Source organism: Dromiciops gliroides, chromosome 6, assembly GCF_019393635.1.
Source record: "Dromiciops gliroides isolate mDroGli1 chromosome 6, mDroGli1.pri, whole genome shotgun sequence".
Classification (NCBI taxonomy): Eukaryota; Metazoa; Chordata; class Mammalia; order Microbiotheria; family Microbiotheriidae; genus Dromiciops; species Dromiciops gliroides.
In genome coordinates, this window is record NC_057866.1 from 220437758 (window position 1) to 220465563 (window position 27806).

Below are 27806 nucleotides of genomic sequence, written 5' to 3' on the forward strand. Positions count from 1 at the left end.
TTATTATGTGTCAAGAACTGTGCTACACAAGGGTGATATAAACACAATTGTTTAGCACCTGGCATGCTTCCTGGCATATAAAAAGTACTATAATAAATGTCAGTTGACTGAGTTGACATGCCTCAAAGAACTTACAATCTAATGGGAAGAAATAATATCCATATAGAAGAGTGGTAAGGCAGAGAAGGTGTGTTATTCTGGAAAGTCACATGGAAGGTGAGTGGAGTCATAGAGGATTCAACCAACATGTTCTTTTGAAGGAGAAATGGTAGTACTGGTTTGATTACAGCTCCCAGAATAAGAAATCCAGAAGGCTGGTAGAGTATATAGAGGAGATGACAAGAAGATGGGGAGAGGGAATGGAGGAGAGTACTAAGAGGGGGAGAAGGCAAGGAGAATGGCATGATCTGGTGGTCTGGCTCTCGTGCTTTCAAAGGAGGCTGCCTATTTTACTACTGTGGTCATCCAGAAAAAGTCTCTGGATTTTTGTGTCTAGACTTTCTGACAATAGGCTATCTGTACTCTAGAGATAACCCCTTCTACTTCCTGGTAAGCGTCAGTGGAATCCCTGGCTCCTCATTCTGGGTCAGCATTCTGCTAATCATGGGAGTTGATGTTCTAATGGGAAAGTGAAGGGGAAGTAATAAGAATCTCCCATATGCCAAGCTAAGCACTTTACAAATGCTAGCTCCTTAGGAGCCACCCTGGGGAGTGGATCCTATTATTATCCCCATTTTACAGTTGAGGAGACTGAGGCAGACAGCTTAAAGTGACAGAGTTAGTGTCTGAGGTCACATCTGAGCTCTGAACTGACTCTAAGCCCAGTGCTCTATCCATTATGCAACCTAGCTATCCCTACATGGAAAACAAAAGAGAACATCGGTTAGTCTTATTAATATTCTTAGTTTGGAAATATCAAAGTGCCCCCAAAGCAGTTGCAACAGACTAGGACATCTACATGAGCAATGTGTGTATGTGACTTAAGGGCAAAGATTCTGTCGTTTTCTGTATCCCAAACACCTATCACAGTGCCTGGTACATATGTATTTAATCAATAATAACAATAATAATAGCTAGTGTTTATTTAAAATATTTATTCAAGTTTACAAAATGCTTTATATGTTATCTTGCTCGGTCTTCCCAACAACCCTAAAAGGTAGGTGTTATTATTATCTCCATTTTATGATGAAAGAACTGAGGCTTAAAGAGGTTAAGGGATTTGCCAAGATCACACAGCCAGCGACTGTCTGGTGGAACGTGAACACCTGTTTTCCTGATTCCAAGCCCAACACTCTGTCTATTACATTGCCTGGCTGCCTCAATGCTTCAAATCAATGTTCAGATTAAACTTAAAATGAAATAAAGGTGTTTTCACAGGTAGAAAACAAGTTTAGAATAAATTTGAGCATTTCCCATTATGGGAATTTACGTTGTCATTATGCCAACTTTTGTTAGTTACAGATTTATTGCATAATTGCATGAAGCTCTCCCTTAAACTTCAATTCAATGAGAAGTCAAATGAAGATTTGAGTTACCATCTAACCTTGAAAAAGCTAACAATTACTCACTGTTGGTGACTCAGCAAACTGGATGTTACTGGATACCGAGAGTTCAATGATGGGTCAGGGGCCATGTAAATCAATGGCATATAAGCATTCTCTGGCTTTCTTAATGCCTTACCTCCAAATCACCTTTTGAGGCAACCTTGACAAGGCTCCTGCCAGTTTTCGGGTGATATCTTCTGATAAATACTTTACACCAGCTCCAAAAGACACCAGGATAAAACCATGTTCATTAGCATCATTTACCCATCTTTGGAGATCCTGTTAATACAAAACAATCAGTTAACTTCATGTAACATCAGATAATCCAATGATCAGTATGTGAATGATGTTTGCTTCTGTACTGGGATATAACATCACTTCAGTTTTTAAGTGCTCAGACACATTCCCCAAAAGTACAGCAGAGAATTCAAACAAACAAGAGACTAGAGTTTTCCCACAGTTATATTTGCAGCGATCTGACTTCAAACAAAAGAAATCATCTTGATGATTCCATATAAAGAAAGAAGGGCAAATGCTCAAATGGAAAAGATCAGCAAAGTGACAAACAAATATACTCGTGTTTTATATCAATCTGAACTGGTGAGAAACACAACTACTGCATGATGTAATGACACAGGAACACAATTTCAGCAGTTGGTGCTCAAGAGATCAGTGATGTCAAAAGGCCAGAACTGATGGCACATATTTTCAAGAACAAAACCTATAGATAAGATTTCCAGAAAAAAATACTCATATAATTTCAGAATTGGAGAGCTCAGAAACCATCAGTGATAGTGGATGGCAAAACATATCTGGTCTGCTAGCTCTTTTTGTACAGCCCACAAACCAAGAATAGTTTTTACATTTTCAAAAGTGTGTGTGTGTGGGGGGGGAGGTAGGTGGCGCAGTGGATAAAGAACTGGCCCTGGAATCAGGAAGACCCGAGTTCAAAGGCAGCCTCAGACACTTGACACTAGCTGTGTGACCCTGGGCAAGTCACTTAACCCTCACTGTCTCACAAAAAAAAAAAGTGGGTGGATGGGCCAGATTTGGCACACAGGCCATAGTCTGATGATCCCTGATGTAAGATGACCTGTATTTGAACAAGAACAGCCCCTACACTATACTCAATAAGTAATCATCTACCCTTGCTTAAAGACCTACAATGAGGATAAAGCCACTAATTCTGGAATCAGATTATTTCACATTTGGATAATGCAAACTGCTGGAAACTTTGTTTTGTTTTATTTAGTTTTATATAATGCTGAATTCTGCCTCTTTACAGATTTTACCCATTGTTCTGAATTCCCTCTAGAGTCGCCCAGAAGAGTTCTAATCCTTTCATGAACCAGTCCTTGGAATGAGGGACACTAGACACCAAAATCTTTTCCCCTTCAGGCTGAGGCTCCTCTTAGCTCCCTCGGCTTCTCCTTATATGGAATGGTTTAAGGCCTTCACCATGAGAAGGTCCCATGGTCCCATAACCAACCTCTCCACCCCTTCAATCGGCCCTGGCTTTCCATTCTGGCCATTAAAGAAATGGCTTTTGGGACTTCGTTAGGTTTGTAGCAATTAGGTGCCCAATTAATGCTTAGGGACAGATAAAGTTAAAATACTTGACATCCTGTTAGCTTCCAGCAGCATTCACAATTGATGCTAGTTTGTTTAGACTGCTAGAAGTCAGTCTAGGCTGATTTCTGAGAATGACAACTATTCAAACCAACATAACAAGCACCATGCTTACCACGTACAAGGAAAGGGGGGAGTGACATTTGTATCTTACCTATCTTTTTTGGTTTGTTTTTGCTTTTATATTAAATAAAACAAGTAAAAGAAGTGTATTTTTCCCCCTCTCCAACCCCCTACCCCAACAGGAACAAAACAAATACACAGAGTGATACAAAAATAAATTCCCTCACTGGTTATATCCCCAAATACTGTGCACCCTGCACCCACCACCTCTCTGTCAAGAGGTGGGTAACAATGGATGCTCATGAGTAGGGTTTCTTCAGATTCCTAAAGTTTTTTGTCTTTATACTGTTGTTACTATATAAATAGCTCTCCTAGACCTGCTCACTTTATTCTCCATGAATTTATATAAACCTTCAAAGCTGTTTGTTTCATAAGTTTGATGTTAAAATAGAAATTATTTTTCTGTATGTCTCTATTTCTTTGAAATCATCTTTTTCTTCATTTCTTACCACACAATACTATTCCATTACATCCATATATTACAATTTGTTAGCCATTCTTCAACTGCTGGACACCCCTTAATTTCCAGATTTTTTGCTGCTACAGAAAGATATGCTATCCACATTTTTATTTACATATAAGATCTTTTCCTTTTCCTTTGATCTCTTTGGGGCTACAGTTCTAGCAGTGACAGAGCTGTGTCAAAAGGCTTGCACTCTTTAATACTTTCTGTATATAATGCTAAATTGCTTTCCAGAATGGCTGGACCTATTGCACAGCCCCAGGGTAGGCGGAGCATAAGTAGAATTCATGTTTAAAATCAATGAATGTGTTCCACTTGTGTTTTTTTTTTTACTATCCCCTCATTTTAATTTAGCACTTTCTTCTTTTAGACATTTAAGACACCACCACCACTTTTTTTCGGGAATCCACAGGCTTTCTCAGATTAAAAAGGAGTATGATACCAAAAACAGTGAAGTACCCTTGCTTTTACTAAAAAGACTGAATTGAGAACTGGGATCCTTGAGTGCTACTTTAAGCTCTTCCACAACAAATCGTTTTATCTTATCCAGCCTAAGATTGTCTAGACCACATTCTAATTTACCCAGGAAGAGCCGAGTTACATTTGCAGAGAGGCATAGTGGGACAGGGAGCTAGACCAAAAGTCAGCAAGACGGAGGCTCAAATTCGGCCGTGAACAATTTCTAGCTCTCTGGGTCTCAGAATCCTTATCAGAAAAACAAGAGAGACTGGACTCAATAAACTCTAAAGTGGCCTCCTACGTCTAAATCAATAATCTCAGGATCTCATGATGTGCTGAACAGGGAAAGAAACGTGACAGCATGGACACAGGTAATGACAATTCACTGGTTCCACAGCAATTTCCTGCACATAAAGGGTACATGTTCTGTATGTTATATGTGCGTAGGCAGGGATGGGCACATATCTTTGTGGCAACTAAGAAATGTGGAAATGGATCAACAACTGCTATTCCTCTTTTGAGTTATCTGGAAACAAGGCTCTTCAGCCATATTCACTCTCTTCTGATACTGAGCACATTGGATTAGACTTTGGCTATGTCAGATATTTTGCAAAAAGACAAATAAAAAGCAGCTTCATCCCAATAAAGTTTCATTTTCTTGGAAAAAATGGGAAAAGCACACGGAGAGGAAAGAAACAACATCCTATATTACTGCCTGATCTCAATTCATTCTGACCAAATCTTTCTTAGCATCTGGGTATCTGTTTGTGTTTATGTCTAGGTTAAGCCAGTGGTGGCAAAACTCAAATAGAAAGAGATACCAGCCCATCACACATCAACTTTGAAAACCACAAATTGACATTGTATTTTTATTTGTTTTGTTAAACATTCCCCAATTACATTTCAATCTGGTTTGGGCTGCACTTGGTAGACCTATAAGTCTTTCTTCTGCATTCTGGTCCATCCCCTGCCAAAATTCTAATTTAAGTATGTTGTTAAATATTAGCAAATACTGAGTTAAAGCTTGGGGACTCAAACAGAAAAGAAAGACAGTACCTGCCTTCAAGAAGCTCACATTCTAATAGGGGAAGACAACACATCTGGAAGGTTTCAGCGGCAAGTCAGATGTAAAAGTCCCAAGGTCCTTAGACTATAGCAGCAAAGCAAATGGTGATGCCTTTTCTTTAGTGTCATTTCCACTGACCAGATGATTCCAGTTTCTGATACTAAACCATTTGACAGTGACAAAAACTTCAGCAAAAAGAATTCTTTGCCTCATAATTCTGTTACTTCAAAAAGAAGCAGCCTGTGCCACTATGAGCAACGCTGTGCTATCCTCAAATAAGCCTTGAGGTATGTAATGACAACATGAAGTAATGAAATAAATCTCTGCCAAAAGGTAACACACTTTATTCTGAACTTAAGAAATAAAACAGCATTTCCATAACACAGAATAAGAAAAAAAATGATTGTACATGAAATTGCAAATTTATTATGTACTACTTGCTATACGTTTTAAATATATAATAAAGTTATCATGTGACATTTTTCTTTCTCTTCCTGCTCTGGATGCAAATAATACCATGAGACACAAATGTGTACCCCTGTGTGTGTGTGTGTGTGTGTGTGTGTGTGTGTGTGTGTGTGTATGTGTGTGAGAGAGAGAGAGAGAGAGAGAGAGAGAGAGAGAAAGCATTCTATACATACTATTTATGAGTTCTTCTGAAAGTAAAATATAGCTCATTTTATTTACATGTTGTACAATCAGCAGTATAAAGAATGGGGCCAAGACCGATTTTCTTTACAGGGAGCTCTCATGTTCCTTTCACAGTGCTCTCTTTGTTAATGAGGGTTAAAGTGGTACCCTTTTTATTGAGGCATTTCTATTTTGCTACCACTTCCTGGGAGGTTGTGAAGCACAGCCTTTGAAGGATAATGGAGAGTTGAATGATAGGCTGGCCCAGGTAAAATGGTATAATGGATATCATCAGGGAAATTATGACCAGAAAACAAGATAAGCCCGTCACTTAGTGAAAGAGAATTGATGAGAGTCGGTCAGTCAATAAACACTTCCTATGTGCCAGGCCCCGTGAAGCACTAGGGACACAAAGAAAGGCAAATGACTGTCTCTGCCCTCAAGGTGCTCATGATTCAAGACAATATACAAATGTGTGCAAACAAGTGACATACAACAAAATAAGAAAAAAGAGGGGAGGCCAGAGAATGAAGAGAGATTGGTGAAGTCTTCCTGTAGAAGGTGGGATTTTAGTTGGGACTTGGAAGAAGCCAAGAGAACTTAAGAAGCAGAGCTGAGGAAAGAGAGCATCCCATGCATCGTAAGTCAATGAAAGGCATGGATCTGAGAGATGACATGCTTTGTCTGAGTAAGAGCAAAGGAAATAGGACTAACAGGAAGACTTAAAAGTTAAGAAGACTGGAAAGTTCTATCAGGGAAGGGACAGAGTGTGAAGGACTGGGAATGCCAAACTGAGGATTTTATATTTAAATCTAGAGGCGACAAAGAAACACTGGAGATTTTACTGGGGGATCATGTTGTGGGGTAACATGGTCAGACCTATGCTTTAGGAGATCCGCTGGACAGTTGAAGGGAGCATGTACTGGTATGGAGACGAGATCTGTGCCAAGTAGACCAACTAGTAGGCTACTGCAATAGACCAGGAGGAAAGTGATACTCTAAAATAATGAGAGTAATGGCAGTGTCAGAAGTGAGAGGTGGGCATATGTGCTGCATGGACCTTTACAACATCTTTTGCATCTGACCCCTTCGGCTCACAGAGCTACCACCTTATAGTTCAGGTTGTCATCATCTTTCTCCTTCCTAGATTATTGCAACACAGCTCCTAATTCTCCTGACTCAAGGGCCTCACCAATGAAGCCCATTCTACATATGACTGTCAAAGTGAATTGTGTAACTTGTAGTTTTTTGTTTTTTTAATTGTTCCCATTTATTTACAGAGACTTTTCTCACAACTCCACCTGAGGTGGAGAGTATGAAGTACAATGATTCCCATTTTACACATGAAAGAAACCAAAGCTTATAAAGTTAATTGGCCCACAATCACACAGCTAAAAAATGGAAAAAGCATTTGAACCAGAATCGTACTCTAATTTTACTGCTTCTTTCAATATTCCATGCGGTCTTCAACCTTTTAAAAAGTCCTTGAAGAACTAGCAAGAAATATACAGCTGACTAAAAAATTTAAAAGATCAATGGAACAGGCTAGGCAAGGAAGAGTCAGACAAATTATCTAGGAAAGAACTTCTTGGTTAACAGGAATTTCTGGACACACTGGAAAGCAGTCTGGCAGATATAAGGTTAAGACCAACAATAGATGCCACATACCATAATAAATTCAAAATGGATAAATGACCTGAATATTAAAGGTTATTAATTTAGAACAGAAATAGAGCAATGATTAGGGAGTAACATAATTACAAAAGATCAAAAAATTGATTTTCATTACATAAAACTGAAAACCTTTTGTATGGACAAAATTAATGCAACCAGGGTAAGAGGAGAAGTGGTCAAATGGAGGCAATAAAACAAAACTTTATCTCAAATAGCTCTGATAAGGGTCTAATATCTACATAAATAAAACCAAAAGTCATTCCCCAATAAAAAAGGGGTCAAAGAATATGAACAAGTAGTTTTTAAAAGGAGAAATACATGCTATTAACAACCATATGAAAGAATGTTCCAAATCACTCATAGCAAGAAAAATGCATATGTAAACACACTCACCAAACCAGGAGAGATGAAAATAATTAATGCGAGATAGGTTACATTAATGCATTCTTAATGGGGCTGTGAAGTGATCCAACAATTCTGGAAAGTAATTTGTAATTATACAAAGAGAATAACTAAACTATCTAGAATTTCTGTAGCGATTCATATACTTCAGGGAGGTCAATGGCAAAAGACCAAAGCCCATCCATATAAAACACATTTTGTGGCATTTTCTGTGGCAGCAAAGATGTGGAAAAGAATATAGATGCTCTGCCATACAATAAATGAATGTAATGGAGTATAATTATAATTATACTGCAAAAAAATGAGTATGATGAAGCTTAGAAGCTTAGAAGCTAGAGAAGCTTAGAAGAATTTTTGTGAAATTATAGAGTGAAGTAATAAGGGCTAAGAAAAAAAAATATGTATAATGACTACAACATATGGATGGAAACATAAATACTACAAAACAGTTGATGGCAAATATTCCAGGATTACAAAGATAAGCACGGTCCCCAAAAAAGAGATGAGAAGATAACTTCCCCACACCTTTACAAAAGTGAATATCCATGGATACCAACAGTGAATGTAATGTCAGATCTACTGAGATGATCAATTTCACTAATATTTTTTTCTTCTTCCTTTTAAAAAATTGTCCTAATGGATGGCTCTCTAGGAAGAAGATGAGGTGAAAGTTAGGGAAACAGGAAAATCTAGCTGATGTAAAAAAACAATTAATTAAAATCTACTTTTTTTAAGTTTAGGATTTGCTTTTTATATGAGATCTCCTCCCCAAAGGATGGGATAGTACAAAATATGCAACATTAAACAGCTATGGGAGAGGTATTATTTTAAAAGAATACATACAGGGGCAGCTAGGTGGTGCAGAGGATAGAGCACCGGCCCTGGATTCAGGAGGACCTGAGTTCAAATCCGGCCTCAAACACTTAACACTTACTAGCTGTGTGACCCTGGGCAAGTCACTTAACCCAATTGCCTCACCCCCCCAAAAAAAATACAAAGAAATTGTTCAATTGGGATTGTGGAGAAGTATAAATTACAGACAAGATTCTCTTACTGACCAATAAAAAAGGGGTCAAAGAATATGAACAAGTAGTTTTTAAAAGGAGAAATACATGCTATTAACAACCATATGAAAGAATGTTCCAAATCACTCATAGCAAGAAAAATGCATATGTAAACACACTCACCAAAACCAGGAGAGATGAAAATAATGCATAATGCAGAATCACCATACCTTAACTCGAACTCCAGTAGAGTTTTACTTTTGCCTAAATTGATGGTCTCTTTGTTGACCCGTACTTTCAACCTCCCTAGTAAGAACCTTCACATTTCTACTGGCCCTTGATTATGATTATTTTCCCTCTTGGATTTGTTTATGCTCTGGCTTATTAAATGTATACTATTATATGAACAACCCCTGCCTATCTCTAATTTAATTCTAGGTTATTCTCTGTAATCTCTGGAAATGAAGTCTCTCAATGGTTTTGGGTTTTTTTGTTTGTTTTTTGTGGGGTTTTTTGTCAGGGCAATGGGGGGGTTAAGTGACTTGCCCAGAGTCACACAGCTAGTAAGTATCAAGTGTCTGAGGCCGGATTTGAACTCAGGTCCTCCTGAATCCAGGGCCGGTGCTTTATCCACTGCGCCACCTAGCTGCCCCCAATGGCTTTGTATACTAACAGAAACACAGACTACAAATTAACTTATCACAAACTAACTACATAAGACTGAAGGTAATGCTGAATAAAGCAGTAGTCAGAATCTAATACAGCTTATCAAAGTAGGTTTCCTAGATCAGGTAAATTTTGAGCAGGAATTAGAACCATCCCAGAACACTAATATTCTACAATTTTTGATTCCAAAGCACATCAGCATGAGTCATATTTGGAGGACAGAAAGTAAATATTTGGTGAGGAGAAAATCTGTTTCCAGAGGTGATAAAAATGAGATTGATAAAAAGACAGAAGGGGACCAGTAAGTGAAGAGAAGTGGTCAAATGGGGACAAAGCAGACTAACCATTGTAACGATTGGAATGACGCCACCTGCTGGATACTTACTGTAGAAGAGTTCTGCCCATGAAGCGAAGGTCTTTGAGGGCAAGACCAGGAGTCTTTTCTTTGGTGGGAGGAAGTGACGCGGACTAGTGGGAGGAGGAAGGAAGAGACTGGCGCTGACTCTGGGGCTCTTTCCTGAGGACGCTGGCGGAGAAGGGAGCTCTCCCTTTAATAGATAGGAATCTAGGCCTTTCTCTCTCTCTTTACCAAATTCTTATTCTCCTTAATAAATGCTTAAAAGTCTAACTCTTGCTAAAGCTTGTAATTGATTGGCGACCACTCATTAGATATTTTAGACAGTTTAGCTAGAATTTTAGCCCTTAACACCATGCAGTTCAACTTACCATGTTGAGCCTAAATCTTCCTTTTTGCAACTTCCATACACTGACTATAATACTATGAGGCTAAGAAGAATGAGGCTAATCCATCTTCCAAATATTTGAAAATAGCTTTCATATACCCCAGACCTTTCCTAGGACTTACCATCTTTACTTTGTTGAACTGCAAAATTCCTCTACAAGTGGAGGATCTGTCTGCAATCTTGAAGCACTCTTTATGAACCTCAGATATAGGAGAAAGATAACTAAGCCCTAGGTTACCTAAGGTTCCAAGGTAGTTGAGTGCTGGAGGCAGGATTCAAATCCAGGTCTTCTGACTCCAAATCCAGCTGTCTTGCCACAAAAGCTTTAGACTACTTGGTTTGGAAGTTATCAATGGATGACAGAAAGCTTTAGACTGGAAAAATAAAAGTCTCATACATGGGTTCTGTGACAAAATCAGGGTACACCAATTCCCTATGACAATGACTTGCTTAAAACCCATAAAGGAAAATACCATGTGCATTATAATAAGGTGTAGAAACTCAAATTCATTTATATGCATATCACCAAGGAAAAGGAAGGAAGACAAAGTAAAGAGTAAAAGAAAACCCAAAACTTTGCTGGCTCTCTAGATATATACTAACACTTGTTTACTGGTTATAAAATCCTGGAATATACCTCAGATCTAAGACTTCTCCACCTCCAAATCTATAATCCTATGATCTAACACATCAATAAAACACTGCAAATTCAGAAAACAAGATAAAGTTGGTACTGCAGGCCATAAAGATGATGAAACTGTAAAAGAAGAAAACAAACCTGTATCCCTATCTTTAAAACCAGGCTCCTTAAACAAATCACAATAAAATAACAGTCCAAGCAAACTCTAGTTTTTATATCTTCTTAGAAAATTCAGATAATGGCAAAGATTTACATTCTGAAAATCTGCCCTACATGGTACAGAAGACAACCATCCCAGAGTCAAATGACTCCACCTTTTTTTCAAGAGTAGGAAGATCTACAAATGATAATAGATATATGGAGTTAATGTCAAGATGAAAATGCAATGATGGACCGCAACATTTTTGATGTGTAATAATTCTTGATTGTACACTTAGCTTTTATTAAATGAATATTTCCTAGGCTTAACTGAAAAAGTCTTCATTTTTTTCATGTTAAATGTTCCTTAGCTAATTGGAAGACTGGATAAGGGGAAAGGATACATTTATAAATATTTTCTGAAGTAAATGTACTTACTGTCCTAGATAATCATACATAGCATTGGGTGTGCTATATTTAAATCATGCCCAAGATTAATTTTAAATGCTAAATGTACTTCCTTATTCCTTTATCATGTAACAGACTTCTTCGGTTTGTATAAAAATGTTCTTTGGAGACATCTTATAAATACTTGGTTGTAATGTGATTATCCTTCCTACCACATCCATACTTATCAGTTATAAATTTGCATATAACAGGCAGCTGTTGAACCATAAACCTCTAGATAACATTGTCCTCCCTCCAAAAGTGAGCTGGTAAGGGCATTATAGTCATCTACAGCAGGGTTTTAATGATCATGTTTAACAACTCTCTCCCTTCTTGTTATCTATGGTAAAAATGTTTACAAGGGCTCAAAAACAAAAATCAATAGATGTCTAAGTATTTTGTAAATAATGCCTTTCATAAAATTACTTACAATATATAAGCCATGGATTTTACCATAAAATGTACATTTTTAGTGTTTTCATCTCAATAATATTTAACATTGATAATAAACAGAAATTGTGAAGATTTCAAAGAGAAACAAATGTGAAGAGTAGACCTAAGGTGGGTTTCAAACTCTTGAAAATGACTAATGCACAGAATAATTTGTTTGGTTTTTTAAGTAATGTGTGAAACAAAAAGGAAAACCCTAAACATTTTCTCAATGGCCATTATTTTCAACTACAAAAATAGCAACAATAGCTTACATATCCATAGAATGTCCTAATTTGCAAAAACTTTTCCTCACAATTCCTTAAAATAGATATTGCAGGTATTTATTATGCTCATTTTACATAAGAGCCTCATAGTCTACATATAAATTATCCCTATTTACCTAGCTGGCTTATTATAATCCTGCCCTAAAATCCAGGTTCACAAACTTAAGTCATCATTTTAAGCTTGAGTTTTTCGGAGGCAGTGAGGTATAGCAGATAGAAAGCTGATCTGAGTCATGAAGACCTGGGTTCAAGACCCACCGTGTCACATATTGTAACTGTGAAACCCTTGACAAGTCAAATAAACTTCTAATGTTTTAGGCAATTCTAACACTAAGTTACTGATGAGAGAAATGAAATAGTATCACACCAGAAAAAGGCTGTCATCTTAGAAAAAACGAGAGAGGGAGTGAGTCTGGAAGGAGAATTTGCAGAAAGGGGCCTTGAGGCTAAAGGACAGTCTTCTAGGCAGCTAGAAGTAGATTATAGAATGCCCCAAGGCCAGTAGTCTACCTAGTCCAGGTGAGCTAACGGGTTAAAGCTAGTTTCTACTGAGCTAGCTTAATTAGCTTATGCATATTAACTGCCAACACACCAAAGGCTAGACTGCCACCATTTTCAAACATGTAATGTATATAATGGAAGGGGGGACATGTTTAAGGGGAAATATGTACAGATGTTTTAGGAAGATTGTCCACCTTGAGGCAAAGAGGGGAGTGACCTTTGTGTTAGGTTTAGGGATAAAAAGAGAAGTTTGCTGAGGCAAAGTATGCCACTTTTCTTTATAGGGCATGCCCATTCTTGCAAGAATGTAATAAAGCCAGGGGCAGCGAGGTGGCACAGTGGATAAAGCACCAGTCCTGGATTCAGGAGGATCTGAATTCAAATATGGCCTCAGACACTTGACACTTGTTAGAGTTTCTTCACCTAGTATTTCTCTGCACAAATGAAATCCCTATCCTGCATTCAAAGGACAACTGGTATCTTTATTCTTGCTTTTATCTTTTACCTTAAATATGTTTCGGGATGATTTAATAATGTTTTCCCAATAGCAGAGTAAATTTCACTTCATTTTCAATGGCAGGTCTGATCTAAGGTTAGGGCTATGTCCCTAAGGATTTTAGGATGTAATTAGAAGAGGAAAAAAGCTTATTTAGCTATATAAAAGTATTCAGAGCAACACTGTTCATAAAACCAAAAAGCCTCACAAAATAGCAATAATAACAATTGCTAAGATTTAAGGTTTCCAGAGCAATTTACATATATCATTTCATTTGATACAACTTCAAAAACTGGTGAATAACTGGGCAAATCATTACAAATGAATTTGAGGTAATAGTACCGGACAATAAGATAGTATGTATATGAATAAGACAAAGAAATATGGATGAGCACAGGTGATACAAAGTAAAAACAGAAGAGCCCGAAATAGCAACATACACATTAACTACAGATATAAAATGATGGAGGAGGAGGATGGTAACAACAAAATCCACCAAAGGAAAAAAGCAATGAGTTCTGAATGTTCAGTTATTCCAGCTATGTCCGACTCCTCATGATGCCATTTTGTGTTTTCTTGGCAAAGATACTGGAGTGGTTTCCCATTGCCTTCTCCAGCTCATTTTACAGATGAGGAACTGAGGCAAACAGGCTTACGTGACTTGCCCAGGGTCACACTGTTAGTAATAATCTGAGGCCACATTTGAACTCAGGAAGATGAGTCTTCCTGACTCCAGCACTCTATCCACTGTGCAACATAGTTGCCCATGTTCTGAATTGTGCAGGGAAGCAAATGGGCCATGTCCCTTATTCTCTCACAATTAATATATACTTCTTTTCAAACAACTTGTAAAAAACAGTAGTTTACTTTTGAGGGTATTTGAAGGTTTGCTTTTGTTGAAGATTACTAAAATTAGAACAAACATTAAAAAATTTACAGTGTATTGAGAATGGAGACACTATGCCAGTAAAACTGCAGTAATAGTTTTATGGGCAGACACCCATATGGAAAGACAGACAGAAGCATGTTGCTAGCTGAGCACCAGCATGATGGGATGGAGTCTGAAGACCTGGTTTAATGTAAAGTCTCTGACATAGATTAGCTGTTCAATGTTAAGTCACTCTTCTTTCCCAGTGTCACAGGGAACACTCCAAACTATAAATTACATAGAAGGTGTCTATCTGCCAGAACAGATACTAAACAAATTATTAAATAGCTACTGATTAGAAAATGATAACATAGGGGCAGCTAGGTGGCACAGTGGATAGAGCACCAGCCCTGGAGTCAGGAGTACCTGAGTTCAAATCTGGCCTCAGACACTTAACACTTAACTAGCTGTGTGACCCTGGGCAAGTCACTTAACCCCAATTGCCTCACTAAAAAAAAAAAAAAAAGAAAGAAAATGATAACATGTCTAGTCTTTAGTCTTGTACTTCCCCCTGAAGTGTTTTCCAGAGCTAAAAAAAAAAACCAACTCATTGAACACCATTAAAAAATGAGACAACTTTAAAATTCTAACCCTTACTGTTGAAAATCTAATATGTATTGCGGATTTCAATGCCTTCTTAAGGTGATGATACAGAAGATAATTTAAAGCTTTTTTAGATGACTTGGACTCTTCAAGATGAAAAGTAACCCATGCATCATGACATGATGCAGTGATACTTTCAAGGACAAGTAAGCCAAATAGAATGTTTAACCACTGCACTCCAAAGAGGTCATGGGCAAGAGAGGCACAGGATGAAAAGGCAGATAGGTTGGGAAATCCCCTAAGGAGGAGGGGTATGTATTAGGAAAATCATCAAAGCATAAAAATGTAAAACTAGGGGTGGACTATGAGACACAGAAGAGAAAAAGAAAGAAGATTATTGACTACTTGGATGAAGCTAAGAAACAAATATAAATCTCTTCTCGTTAAGGAGAAAGCAAGACTCTCTAAAAAGGAAGCAGCCTGAATTCTGAAAAATGATGGGGTGGAAGAGAAAAAAGAAATAAGTGATGGTGGTTACTGACTCTAGCTGAGAGTTAATGAGGCAGCAACTTACTAATGCAACTAAAATAAAAGAAGTCTCCTATCTTCCCCAGGATATGGACTCAGGATGAAACCCAAAATTTGAGTAGAGTTTTCTAAATGGATGGCCAACATCCAAAAAACATGAGCACATTTAGATACTGCAAGAAGAAATCAAGAAAGTACTGCTGAACAATATCAAGTCTTGGGCAAGAAATTGAGAATGTATAACACAAGTGGTCTTTTAATGGATGCTGATCAAAGGCAATGAATGGATTCATTAGAGAAAGGCATATTTGTTTAAGGCATAATTAATTAATTTTATTTCTGACAATGAAATCTAAATTGCTGGATCATAGTTTAAAACACAGAAATGGATCTCTAATAATAAAAAACATTCATATTAAAACAACCCTGAGATTCTACTTCCCAGGAAGGATAAAAGAAAAAGCTGTCTACACATTCTCTCCAAGCCAGAGATCATAAACCAAAACAAAGCAAATAACCCTAGCATTTATATAATGTTCAAACATTTGCAAAGCTTTTACAAATATGATTTCATTTTATCCTCACAACAACCCTGGGAGGTAGGTGCTATTATTATCACAAAACTGAGGCAGTCAGAGATTAAGTGACTTGCCCAGAACCACACAGCTATTAAGTGTCTACGGTCATATTTGAACTCAGGTTCCCCTGATTCCCACCGCCCAAGCTGCACTACAGCATTAATTCACTGGAGAGAAAAACCTGTAATATAAATACAAATAATATAAATTCTCCAGGCAGCCCATTCTACTTTAGAGAAGCTCAAATTGTTAGGAAGCTCTCAGTAAAGATATAAACACAAATTTATTTAAAATAACAATGACGACAGTGGTGATTCAAGATAGTTTCACTCCAACTCAAGCCTAAATTTGCCTCTTTCTAATTTCTACACATTGCTCCTGGTTCTGCCCTTGGTCAAGAGAACAAAGTTAACTTCCTCTTTTCTAACACTAGGAGAGGACCTGTCAGAGTAGCTAATATGACAAAAAAGTAAATTTATATGTACTGGTTGGCAAAACTAGAAATTCTAACACAAGACTTGGTAGGATGAGACCCAGGACTGGAAAATGGCTCTGATAGGCAGGATATAACTTATTTTTAAAAGGAAAAGAATAAATGAAGAGAAGGAGCAGAGTATACTAAGAAGGTAAATTCACAAAAGGAAATCCCAAAAGCAAAGAGGGGAAACACAATGAATGAGGTTTAGGTTGAAGATGAAGATAAGCATAAACCAAAGAGGTCATTATAACTCACAATCTCAAGCAGAATAATTTCATACCTCCAAAGGTAGAAGAACCAACAAGGAAAAACTAGTGGCTAGTATGGAAATGATGAAAAGTAATACATACGTCATTCTAATTCAAAAAGGGAGGAAAAAAACTTGGGATTTGTGATAGAGAAAGAGAGGAAAGCTGGGAATATACACCAATCTGCCATGCACCATCAATTTGAAATATCAAAGGGTTTGGAGAAAATACAGGTTACATCCATCCCTGGCCTAAAATTCTCTAGGCAGTCAGATCAGGGGAATTGACAGAAGTATCTTAGTTCCTCAAAGGAAAAAAGAAAGGAGGAGAGATGCTTAAAGGCTTCTATTTTTATGTATAGAATATCAACCCATTTAGCTTTTACAAAACAAAAACAAGTGAAGATAATGAGGAAAGTCACAAAACCGCTCCTAAAACAACAGTCAGGCTTGTCAACAGTCAGAAGGAGCTGAGGCTTGCAAAGAAAGTTTGAGTCAACAAAAACTGGGTTATTTTAAGCCATTTTGGGGAAAAGAATCAGCACAGAGGAGAAATAAGATCACTGGCAAGGAGAGGACCATCAGAACGGTGACAGAAAAGATGGAGCTTCCGGTCAATTGTTCTACTTCTGTATGCTTGGCAAAGAAGAATGATCTCTGGACTTGGAAAGACAAATGGTACATGGGTATGTGAAACGTGAGACAAGGAGGCAGTAAGATAATACCTTGATGTCAGTGTTCAAATCACCAAGGCCAGATGAATTAGATCTTAGGAGACTCAATGGATTGACAGCTGAGTCAGTCTCGATCTCAAAAAGATGGTGGAGAATGGGAAAGTTAGGAAAGAATTAAAGGAGGGTAAAAAAAAGAAAGATGGGGAGGGGAAGAGAGAACAGAATGAAAGGCACAAAGCAAAGGCCAGGGAATTTTGATTCCAGGAAACATTCTGGATGGTCTGATTCAAGGGAAAGTTTGTGGATATTTAGGAGAGGGAAAAAATGATATAATCCCAAAGAACCAGAATGACTTTATCAAGATGAGGTCATGTTGGATGGATCTCATTCCTTTTTTTCTGGCAATTAGTAAATTGAAGAATCAAAACAATATTATAGATATCTGTATGCAATGAAGAGTAGAATCAAGTAGAACCAGCATCTTTTTCAAAAATGAATTATTATTGCTTATTGTTTATATCAACAGCATCTCTCCCAGTATCCCTTCCCCTACTTGTTGGCAGAGAGCTGTCCCATAAAAAACCACTTTTTTTTTGGGGGGGGGGCAATGAGGGTTAAGTGACTTGCCCAAGGTCACACAGCTAATTAAGTGTCAGGTGTCTTAGGTTGGATTTGAACTCAGGTACTCCTGAATCCAGGGCCAGTGCTTTATCCACTACACCACCTAGCTGCCCCCTCCACTTTTTGTTTTTAAAGGAAAACTCCCTCTTTATCCCCATTTCACCAAACGAATTAGAGGTATCTATGGAACACCCAAAGATTGTCCACTATAACATACTCTGCATGTCATCCAGCCTCAGCTTAACAACTTCCCAGGAAAGAAAATCCACATCTCCAGGCAGCCCATTAGAGAAGCTCGAATTGTTAGGATGAATATATGATAATAAAGATATAAACAAAAATGAATTTAAAATAACAATGACATTGGCCATTCAAGAGTTTCACTCCAACTCAAGCCTAAATTTGCCTCTGTAATTTCTACACATGCTCCTGGTTCTGCCCTCGGCCAAGAGAACAAAGTTAACTCCCTCTTTTACGACACTAGGAGGGGAAATGACTGAAAAAGCAAGGACCTATCAGAGTGGCTAATATGACAAAAAACTAAAATGTTGGATATTGGAGGGCATGTGGGAAAGCTGGGAAGCTAATCCATTGTTGGTGGAGTTGTGAACAGATCCAACCACACTGGAGGGCAATTTGGAACTATGCCCAAAGAGCTATCACAATGCATACCCTTTGATGCAGCAATACCAAAGACATCCCCAAAAAAGGGAAAGGACCTACTTGTACAAAAATACATCCAGCAGCTCTTTTTGTGGTGGCTAAGAATTGGAAATCAAAGGGATGGCTATCAATTGGGGAATGGCTAAACAAGCTGTGGTATGATCATAATGGAATAGTATTGAGGTATAAGAAAAGACAAACAGGATGATTTCAGAAAAATCTGATGCTTAGTGAAGTAAACAGAACCAGCAACAGCAATGTTGTTTGATGAAGAATTATGAATGATTTAGTTATTCTCAGCAATACAACGATCCAAGACAATCCCAAAAGACTAGTGATGAAGTATATTGTCTCTTGTGGGAATTTGGTGGGACCCCAAGAAACCTAAAGATCCCAACCCCCAAGGGAAAGCAGCTGTTTCCCACCTCAGGAATAAGGAGTGGCCGAGCATGACCCTGGTACAAGCAATACCGAAGTCTGCAAGATGATATGCAGGAAGTGGATGGATGCTACATATCCTACTGATACCCCACTATTCAAAAATCCCCTCCCAGTTATCTTGGCCTTCCCTTCCCTTCCCCTTTGTTTTGTAAACATACAAAAGACCAGGTCTTCTCTTACTCCAGTAGGACAGCTTTCCATAGTGATCTGCCCACCCCCCATTCCCCATATATTCCTCTCTCCTAATAAATCTCTTTTTATTTTACAAGATCCATGATGAGCCTCTAATTCTTTGAGTGACCTGCCCCCCAACACTTTCCACCTCCAGATATTGATGGAACATAGATTAAAGCATGCTATTATTCACTTTCTTTTTTTTTCTTTTATTCCAGGTTTCTTATAAAAAAAAATGACTGACATGGTGTGAGGAAATGGGGGTTGGGCTCCTCTTAATCTGGACCTGTTTGAGGAAATGGTCTGCCTCTCCCCCCCACTCCAACAAACAAAATCACATGATTCAGGGAAGCCCTAGGCTGGTCACAATTAGATCTGCTCCTGAGCTGTGTCCATGTGGGGGAGTAGTTGAAGAGTTGTCCCTGTATTGCCTCCCGCATTGGCTAAGGAATACTATGTTCAGATTAGCCTGCTTTAGCACATGGATTGTAATCCTTGAGTAATTGGTGAAGGAAAGGGGCCAGCGAGTTAGAACATAAAAAGGCCTGGAGCCTCCATTTTGTTGTTCACTGAAGGGCGTTCTTTGGGACTCCTCAAGATAAATTTGATCAATTAAATCTATCCCTACACATCATGTATATTGCATACAATGCTGTCTTTGGGCCTATAAATGGCTCAAGGACTCTTCTCTACATAAATAAAGTTTTAAGGGTTTCTTGACTGCTCAATAGATAGCTGAGGTGGCAGGAAAGTGGAATGTTCTAGGTATGAGTGAGAACAAAATGACTAAATTCTAAAATGCAAGAAATTGCTTTAGGTCAGATGGATCTGAAAGCACAGCTTCTGAGCCTAGTGAGCTCCCTACATTGTCTCTCTCTATGACTCATCTATCTATTCAAGTCTTTCTTAAAACAACTCCCTTTTCAGCCAGAAACTGGCTAAACTAAACTAAAAAGAGGGGTGGGGGGGACAACACAGACAGACAGAAACACACAGCTATTCACACCAAGACCTTTTCCTCACTGTTTCTTATCTTTATCAGCAGCCAGCTCCTTATTTTCTCTCTGCAGATGAATATAGTTGGGTGGTTCAGTTAAAAGAACTCCCACAAATCAGAAAGACCACACCTTCATTGAACCTCTGCCTAGCTGCCCCCTAGTTTTGTAGATTCTTAATTAATTAAATGAAGATACTAATATCCCATACCTCTCAGGGTTATAGTGAGGGTAGAAATATGGTATTTTAACATTGCTATACTCATTACAATTATAATTACTTAATTATAATTTCACTTCCAGCTATTTTTTCTTCAAAATGCACTTTTTTGGACATCCTTTCTTTAATTACCTCAGAAAAGTTTCCCAAAAGCACATATTCTTTTTCTCCTCTGCTTTTCTCTACTATTCTTTTTTTATTTTTGAGTCAAAGATCCTGGCTGATAAATGAAATGACAGTCCTTAGGAGGTACTTAGATCAAGGAAAAAGAAAGCAATAAATTTTGAAATTAAACTAGTGATAATAAAGAACCCCAGGCCATCAACCTTAAAGATCCTTGAAAACATGCAGAAATTTCTTTAAGAATCTACAAAACTAGGGGGCAGCTAGGTGTCACAGTAGATAAAGCACCGGCCCTGGATTCAGGAGTACCTGACTTCAAATCCGGCCTCGGACACCTGACACTTACTAGCTGTGTGATCCTGAGCAAGTCACTTAACCGCATTGCACCCCCCCACACACACACAAGAATCTACAAAACTTTTTTTTTTGCAATATGGATAATATGGAAATATGTTTTATATTATTTTGTATGCTTGACTTCTCAGAGGAAAAAAGAATTTAGAATTCAAACTTCAAAAAAAAATGTTAAAAATAAATAATTTTTTAAAAGTGGGGAAAAAACTATGAAAAAGTTTTCATTTACCTCGTCCTCTAATTAAACAAGCTTTTTTTTCCTAAGTGCCTTGAATACTGATGCTTGAGGAAATCAGAACTCATTCCTATTGTTCCAAATCCCAAATTTCAAAGAACTATATTAAAAAGAAACTTTTGGAATGGTAGCCAATGTATCATCTTATGCAGGGGTATCTTGGGGCAGTGCAAAGAGTCCTGGCACTTGGAGTCTTAAGACCTGAGTTTGAATGTCACCTTCATGATCACAAAGCAATTCATTATTCTATACACAGTGGATTGAGGGCACTACACTTGAAAGACCTCATGTCTCTGGTATTTACTAATGTGTGATGCTGGGCCAATCACTTAATCTCTCTGGGACTCACTTTCCTCCTCTATAAAATGAAAGACTTGGACTTGACCTCTAAGGTCTCTTGCAGCTCTTGATCAATGATCCTTCCTATGACTAGGCAACAGGCAACTAAGGCAACAGAAATGGATAGACAGATGGATGCATGAATGGACAGACAGATGAAAAGACTGCTAAGTAAACAGATGGATGAATGGACAGATATATCACGGACCTCACTGGCAGGCTGGATTCTTTCTCAGAAGTTTTTAAATATACAAAAGAATAAAAAAGGATTAGAAAGATAATCAATTATACTGAAATAGATATAAAATTCTTTTTTAAAAAGTCCATAGACCACAGGTCAAGAACCCCTAAACTAGTGCATAACTGAGTCAATTCTTTTGTCTCTTCTCAAGAAATGATGTCAAATTTACAATGAACCTTAGTGATTATCCCTTATTTTACAGGAAATTCAGGCCTAGAAGAATGAAGTAATTTATCCAAGGTAACAAGAGCTCAACTAGCAAAGCTAGAAATGTGCTAGTCGGGTCCTGACTCCAAAGCCAGGACTGCTTCTACTCCATCCCTGTATCCACTACATTCTCTGTGAAAAGTCATCTTTCTGAATTCTTTGACAGATGGCTTGCTTTATTTATTTAGGCATATATGCACACAGAGTAAATTAAATTCTACTGGTGATAAATCATATAAAGTATCAACTTTCAACAAAAATTAAAAACAAATTTACCTATCAGTTTGGTTGTTTAAACATGGATGCATCTCTCGTGGGAATTTCTGTTATTAGCTTTTTTGCTGCCTTATCAAACTTTTAACTTTTGCTGAACATCTAGGTGACAGTGTTAGAAAGTAAAGAGCATTGAGGATCTGAGTTCAAAATCTCACTCTGCCTTATTCCCTGTGTAACTCTGAATAAGTCTCTCACTCTCTCTGGACCTCTCTCTGTGTGCATTAAGGATTTAACCTAAAGTCCTTTCCTGCTCTAAAGCTCTGATCCTTCAAAACTATAAAAGGGTTGTTAAGGCCTAGAAGAGAGAAGGTAGAGTGGTGGGAGGAAGATGTGCAATGATGGAATCAAGGTTATTTTGAAATTTGTTAGGTCATTTCAAGTAGTGTCTAACTCTTCATGACCCCATTTAGGGTTTTCTTGGCAAAGACTAGAGTGGTTTGACATTTTTCTCCAGTTTCCATTTCTTTCTTCAGATCATTTACAGATGAGGAAACTGAGGCAAACAGGTCTGAGTGACTTGCCCAGGGTCAAACAGCTAGTAAGTGTCCAAGGTCAAATTTGAACACAGGAAAATGAGCCTTCCTGACCAATGAGCCAAGTACTCTATCCTGCCTACTTTATAGGTAACATCAAAATAAAAACATCATAATGATAAGAGAGCTGACCTCAGTCAGGAAGACACGAGTTCAAATCCTGCCTCAGATATACACTGACTCTGTAACTCTTGGGTAATTCATTTAACATCTAATTACAAAGCAAGTGTTGATTTCTATCTCCAATGAAAACAAAATAAAGCAAAACCCCCAAACAGTTGTTTATATCCAGGCCTGGTGAGATCAAGCTAAATTATGAAAAGGCTAAGGCAGGTGAAAAGAGAGTCAGCAGATTTTAAAATTTTCCATCTATAAAGGACTTACTATAAGCCAGATACCATGCTAATCACTAGGGATACAAAGAAAGGCAAAAACAGTCCCTAGCCTGAAGAAGTTCACACAATAGGCAAACAACTGGGTTTCAACAAGATAGGTACAGAGGTTGGAGGCCATCAAGAGAGGAAAAGCACTAGCATTAAGGGGAACTGGGAAAGGCCTTCTGCAGAAGGTAGGATTGAACTGAGACTGGAAGAAAGCCATAGAAGCTCAGGGTCAGATGTGAGGAGGAAGGGCATTACAATGACTTGGGGAGAGTGGCTTGTTTAAAAAGGAGGCCAATGTCACTGGATCACAGAGGGGAGTAGGGCATAAGAAAACCAGAAAGGTAAGAAAGGGTCAAGTTTCAAAGGACTTTCAAAGTCAAAGAGTGAATTCACCAATGATTAGTCAATATTTCCACATCTTAGGGAGCTAATTGCATTCTCAAGTTCCTCAGGTGTGGGTACATTGTCCAACCCCTGTAGTACAGGGAAGGACTCCATGATGTTTAAAGCTGATTCTGTGATAGAATTTCCGATGGTGTACAACTCAGAAAAGTGCTCTACCCATCTCTCCATTTGCTTAACTCTGTCCGTAACGGACTCTCCAGTGCCGGGCTTGAGGGGAGCTGTCTTGCTCTGCGTGGGTCCGCAAGCTTTCTTGATGCCTTTGTTCATTCCTCTTAAGTTTCCCGTGTCAGCAGCAACCTGTATTCCCTCGCTGAGCTCAACCCAATATTCTTTCACACACCGCCTCTCAATCTCAATTCTCGGAGCACTTCTTCTCGCAGCACAGTTTCTGAAGAGCACTTTCTTTTTGTTTGTTTGTTTGTTTGTTTATTTATTTATTTATTTTTACGGGGGCAATGAGGGTTAAGTGACTTGCCTAGGGTCACACAGCTGGTAAGTGTCAAGTGTCTGAGGCTGGATTTGAACTCAGGTCCTCCTGAATCCAAGGTCAGTGCTTTATCCACTGAGCCACCTAGCTGCCCCTGAAGAGCACTTTCATTCGGGGAGCATTTGTATTCAATGAGTATGCTGTGCTTGGCCTCAAGGACAGGATTCATTTCACTGCACTTGGCTTCAAACCAGTCATTCGTTTTGCTGGTCCTCTTTCCAAAGACATCAAGAGCAAGTCTATGGACATTCTCATGTATCTGTTTCCATTTTTCAAGACGCGATCAATGCATTCTTGAGAGATCTCAAAAATTGATCCACCTTGCTGAGATTCATGGTTTTGCTAGCGTCAATAAGAGATCGCCCTGTTGGTTTAAGGTGATGCAATGTTTTGGGCTGGAGCCGCATTTTACAACAAACTAACGAGGGGCAGCTAGGTGGTCAAATCCAGACTCAGACACTTGACACTTAACTAGCTGTGTGACCCTGAGCAAGTCACTTAACTCTCATTGCCCTGCAAAAACAAACAAATAAACAAATAAACATATAACTCTTGCATTAAAATCACCCAGAAGAATGATGAATTCATATCCGGGGAAAACTCCTAGCGTTGCTTTCAACTTATTGTAGAACTCATCTTTGGTCTATTGTGAAGCTGTTAATGTCAGAGCATATACGTTGATAAGGTTCACAGGGCCTTTGATTGTGTTCAGACGAAGTGTGAGCAGTCTCTCAGTACTGTTGCCGATCAATTCAATCATTTTCAGCAATGTGTTTTTCACAGCAAAGCCCACACCATGTTCCCATGGTTCTGCCAAAGTTTTGCCCTTCCAGAAGAATGTGTAATCCTTTTCCTTCAGCCTTCCAGAATCTGCAATTCGCGTTTCCTGTCTCCATAGCTCCTTGTTTATCACCACTGTTTTCTGAAAGTCTCTGACTGCTTGTAGGTCATTGGTCATCGTAGTCTGGACATTCCAACTGCCCAACTTTAGGGCAGGTGGCTTGGAATGTGAGTTAACTTTATTGTCTGAGGAAGATGAACCGTGATGGGACAACACCTTACTGGCTGGGGTTTTCCCAGCTTAAGGCGGGCAGTAGCTTGTCCAGTGGAACTCTATCATTCCTCCCACTATCTACCCCATGAGGAGTAGCTGGAGTGTCCTCTCCAGGGCACTGGCCTGGGCAGATCAATATGGAAAACAAGCTGTTGCCCATGCAGCAGGTTTTCCCTCTCTGTGACATAGGTGGATCCAAAGGAGAGGCAGAGCCAGTAGTTTGGCACCAGTGCCGCCGCAGCATCTCTGGGCAAACAGTAAACTGACAAGATGAACCAAATTTGCATTCTATAGAGCATGCGTCCCGAGTACCTTACTGTATGGCAGCGAAACATGGACTGCATATACTAGACAAGAGAAGAAGCTTAACAACTTCCACATGTGCTGCCTTTGGTGCATCCTTGGCATATCTTAGTCAGATAGGATCACCAACACAAAAGTGCTCCAACGCTTGCAACTTCCAAGCATCTACACACAGTGGGGCAGCTAGATAGCACAGTGGATAAAGCACCGGCCCTGGATTCAGGAGTACCTGAGTTCAAATCCGGCCTCAGACACTTGACACTTACTAGCTGTGTGACCCTGGGCAAGTCACTTAACCCCCATTGCCCCACAAACAAACAAAAAAACAAACAAACAAACAAGCATCTACACACTACTGAAAAAAAAGACGGCTGCGCTGGCTCAGTCACGTGCACCGCATGCAAGACGGGCGCATTCCTAAAGACCTACTCTATGGCGAGTTAGTCTCAGGCCAAAGACCTGCTGGACGTCCCCAGCTTCACTACAGAGATGTATGCAAGCGAGACTTGAGGGCTCTGGGAATAGACACAGGCAGCTGGGAGGAAATGGCCAAGGACTGCGCCTGATGGAGTTCAGTACTCAGGAGCAGCTTGCACACAGCTGAGATGGGCCTTCAAGCTCAGGAGGAAGAAAAACGAATGAGACACAGGAACCAACAGGCAACAGAGAGCGCAGTTTTCAGATGTCCTCGCTGCTGCAGGAACCTCGGCTCCCATATTGGACTGCACAGCCACACTGTGGCCTGTGGCTCTTCAAGGCGCTGATCCATGGTCGCCCAAGACTGGCGGAAGCCTACTACTACTACTAGTCAATATTTGATTGCAATGTTAAGCCTTTCAAATCCTGCACAGAGGAAAAGCCTTTACTGAAGGCATTTGGCACAGTGCAAAGTTTTCCAATAACCTAACTGAAATTCTCCACCATCAGCAGTGACTCTGGGCCTTAGTTTTCTCATCTACAATATGAAGGGGTAGTGGTGGAGTCTAGCTCTAACATTCAGCGATCCTGGGGCAGCTAGGTGGTGCAGTAGATAAAGCATTGGCCCCGGATTCATGAGGAACTGGGTGCAAATCTGGCCTCAGACACTTGACACCTAGTAGCTGTGTGACCCTGGGCAAGTCACTTAACTCCCATTGCCCCACAAAAACAAAACAAAAATAAAAATGACATTCTGTGATCCTTTCCAAGATCAAGTACTGTAAGAGAAACACTGTCATGTCATCTTGTTTAATGATTCATCTTGGTATTTGTGAGCTTTTCTTTGAATTAATTTTGTTGTAGATGCTTTCATTTCATTCAGCCCCCTGCATCTCAGATGTTTAAAAGTTTATCAGATCAGGAGGAAAACATTCCAGATCCAGCATTTCCAGCACCCCAGTGACATTCATTTCATATTTATTTATTGTCCACACACTTTTATGAGTACATGAAATGAAGAACTTCAGTTCCTTCAAAGTAGGAATTTTTCCATTTTTATCTTTGTATTTCTAGATCTTAGTACAGTGCTTGGCACAAAGTAGGCCCTTAATACATTGTGGATTTGCTGAAAGTAGTGTTTTAGGAAAACTAACGTGCTTGTAGGTTGGAAGAAAGATGGGAATAAAAATGACAAAAGGAAGATCACTGGGGAAGCTTTCAGTAGATGTAGGGTGAAGCAAGAAGGGCTTAGAAATAGCTTAGTAAAATTTGGTCACAGGATTTACAGCTGGGAGCGTTTAACCTTTTCTGGATCACAGACTCTTAGCAATATGGAAAAACCCTCCTCAGAATGTTTTTAAATGCATTTTTAAAAGATTACAAAGGAACCCAATTATACTGAAATAGTTATCAATTAAAAAACCACCCAATTAGCAGACCCTAAATTAAGAACTTGTTTTAGACCTTTTAGTCCAAAGCTTTCAAATCAGGGAACGGAGGTCCAGAAGAGATTTACCCCATAAACCAGCCCAGGGCGGCTCACACCCTCCAAGAGAGATGCACTGAGATTCAAAGCGTGATTCTCTAAGATTTCTAACTTATCCACCCATGCATCCCGCCTTTCTTCTCTGACATGGTACATCTCTCTTACTCTCTTGAAAGAATAAAAAAAAAAAGGGGGTTTTAACCCACCTTTTGAAGTAAATAAAACTACAAAACTGATTCAAGGGAGCTCTATAAGGATTCAGCAAGAGCAGACAATCTGCCAGGTAGAAAGTATCCAAGAAAATGAAAAACTGCCCCTGCCCTGGAGGACCTTCACAGGAAGAGAATGTCAAAAGCAGACTATTTGTGCGTCCCTGACTATTGGCTTCTAACTTAAACAGACAGAAAAACAAAAGGTAATGAGATCTGCAAAGCCATTTTTAAAAAGAAAGAAAAGAACAGTAAATAAGCACGTCTACTGATGGATCCTCTGACCCCAAATCTTGTCTTCTCACTGATACCATCATGTCTCT

At 38.9% G+C, this 27806-nt stretch overlaps 1 protein-coding gene across 3 annotated transcripts in view; it reads right to left on the reverse strand.

Annotated features, from left to right (window-relative positions):
* Nucleotides 1-27806, reverse strand: part of UGT8 (UDP glycosyltransferase 8) — a 93002-nt gene that overhangs the window by 11862 nt on the left and 53334 nt on the right. For all 3 annotated transcript variants that reach the window (XM_043971816.1, XM_043971819.1, XM_043971818.1), the window contains exon 3: nucleotides 1681-1823. In XM_043971816.1, coding sequence (XP_043827751.1) covers nucleotides 1681-1823 — 143 coding nt within the window. The remainder of the gene's footprint in view (nucleotides 1-1680; nucleotides 1824-27806) is intronic.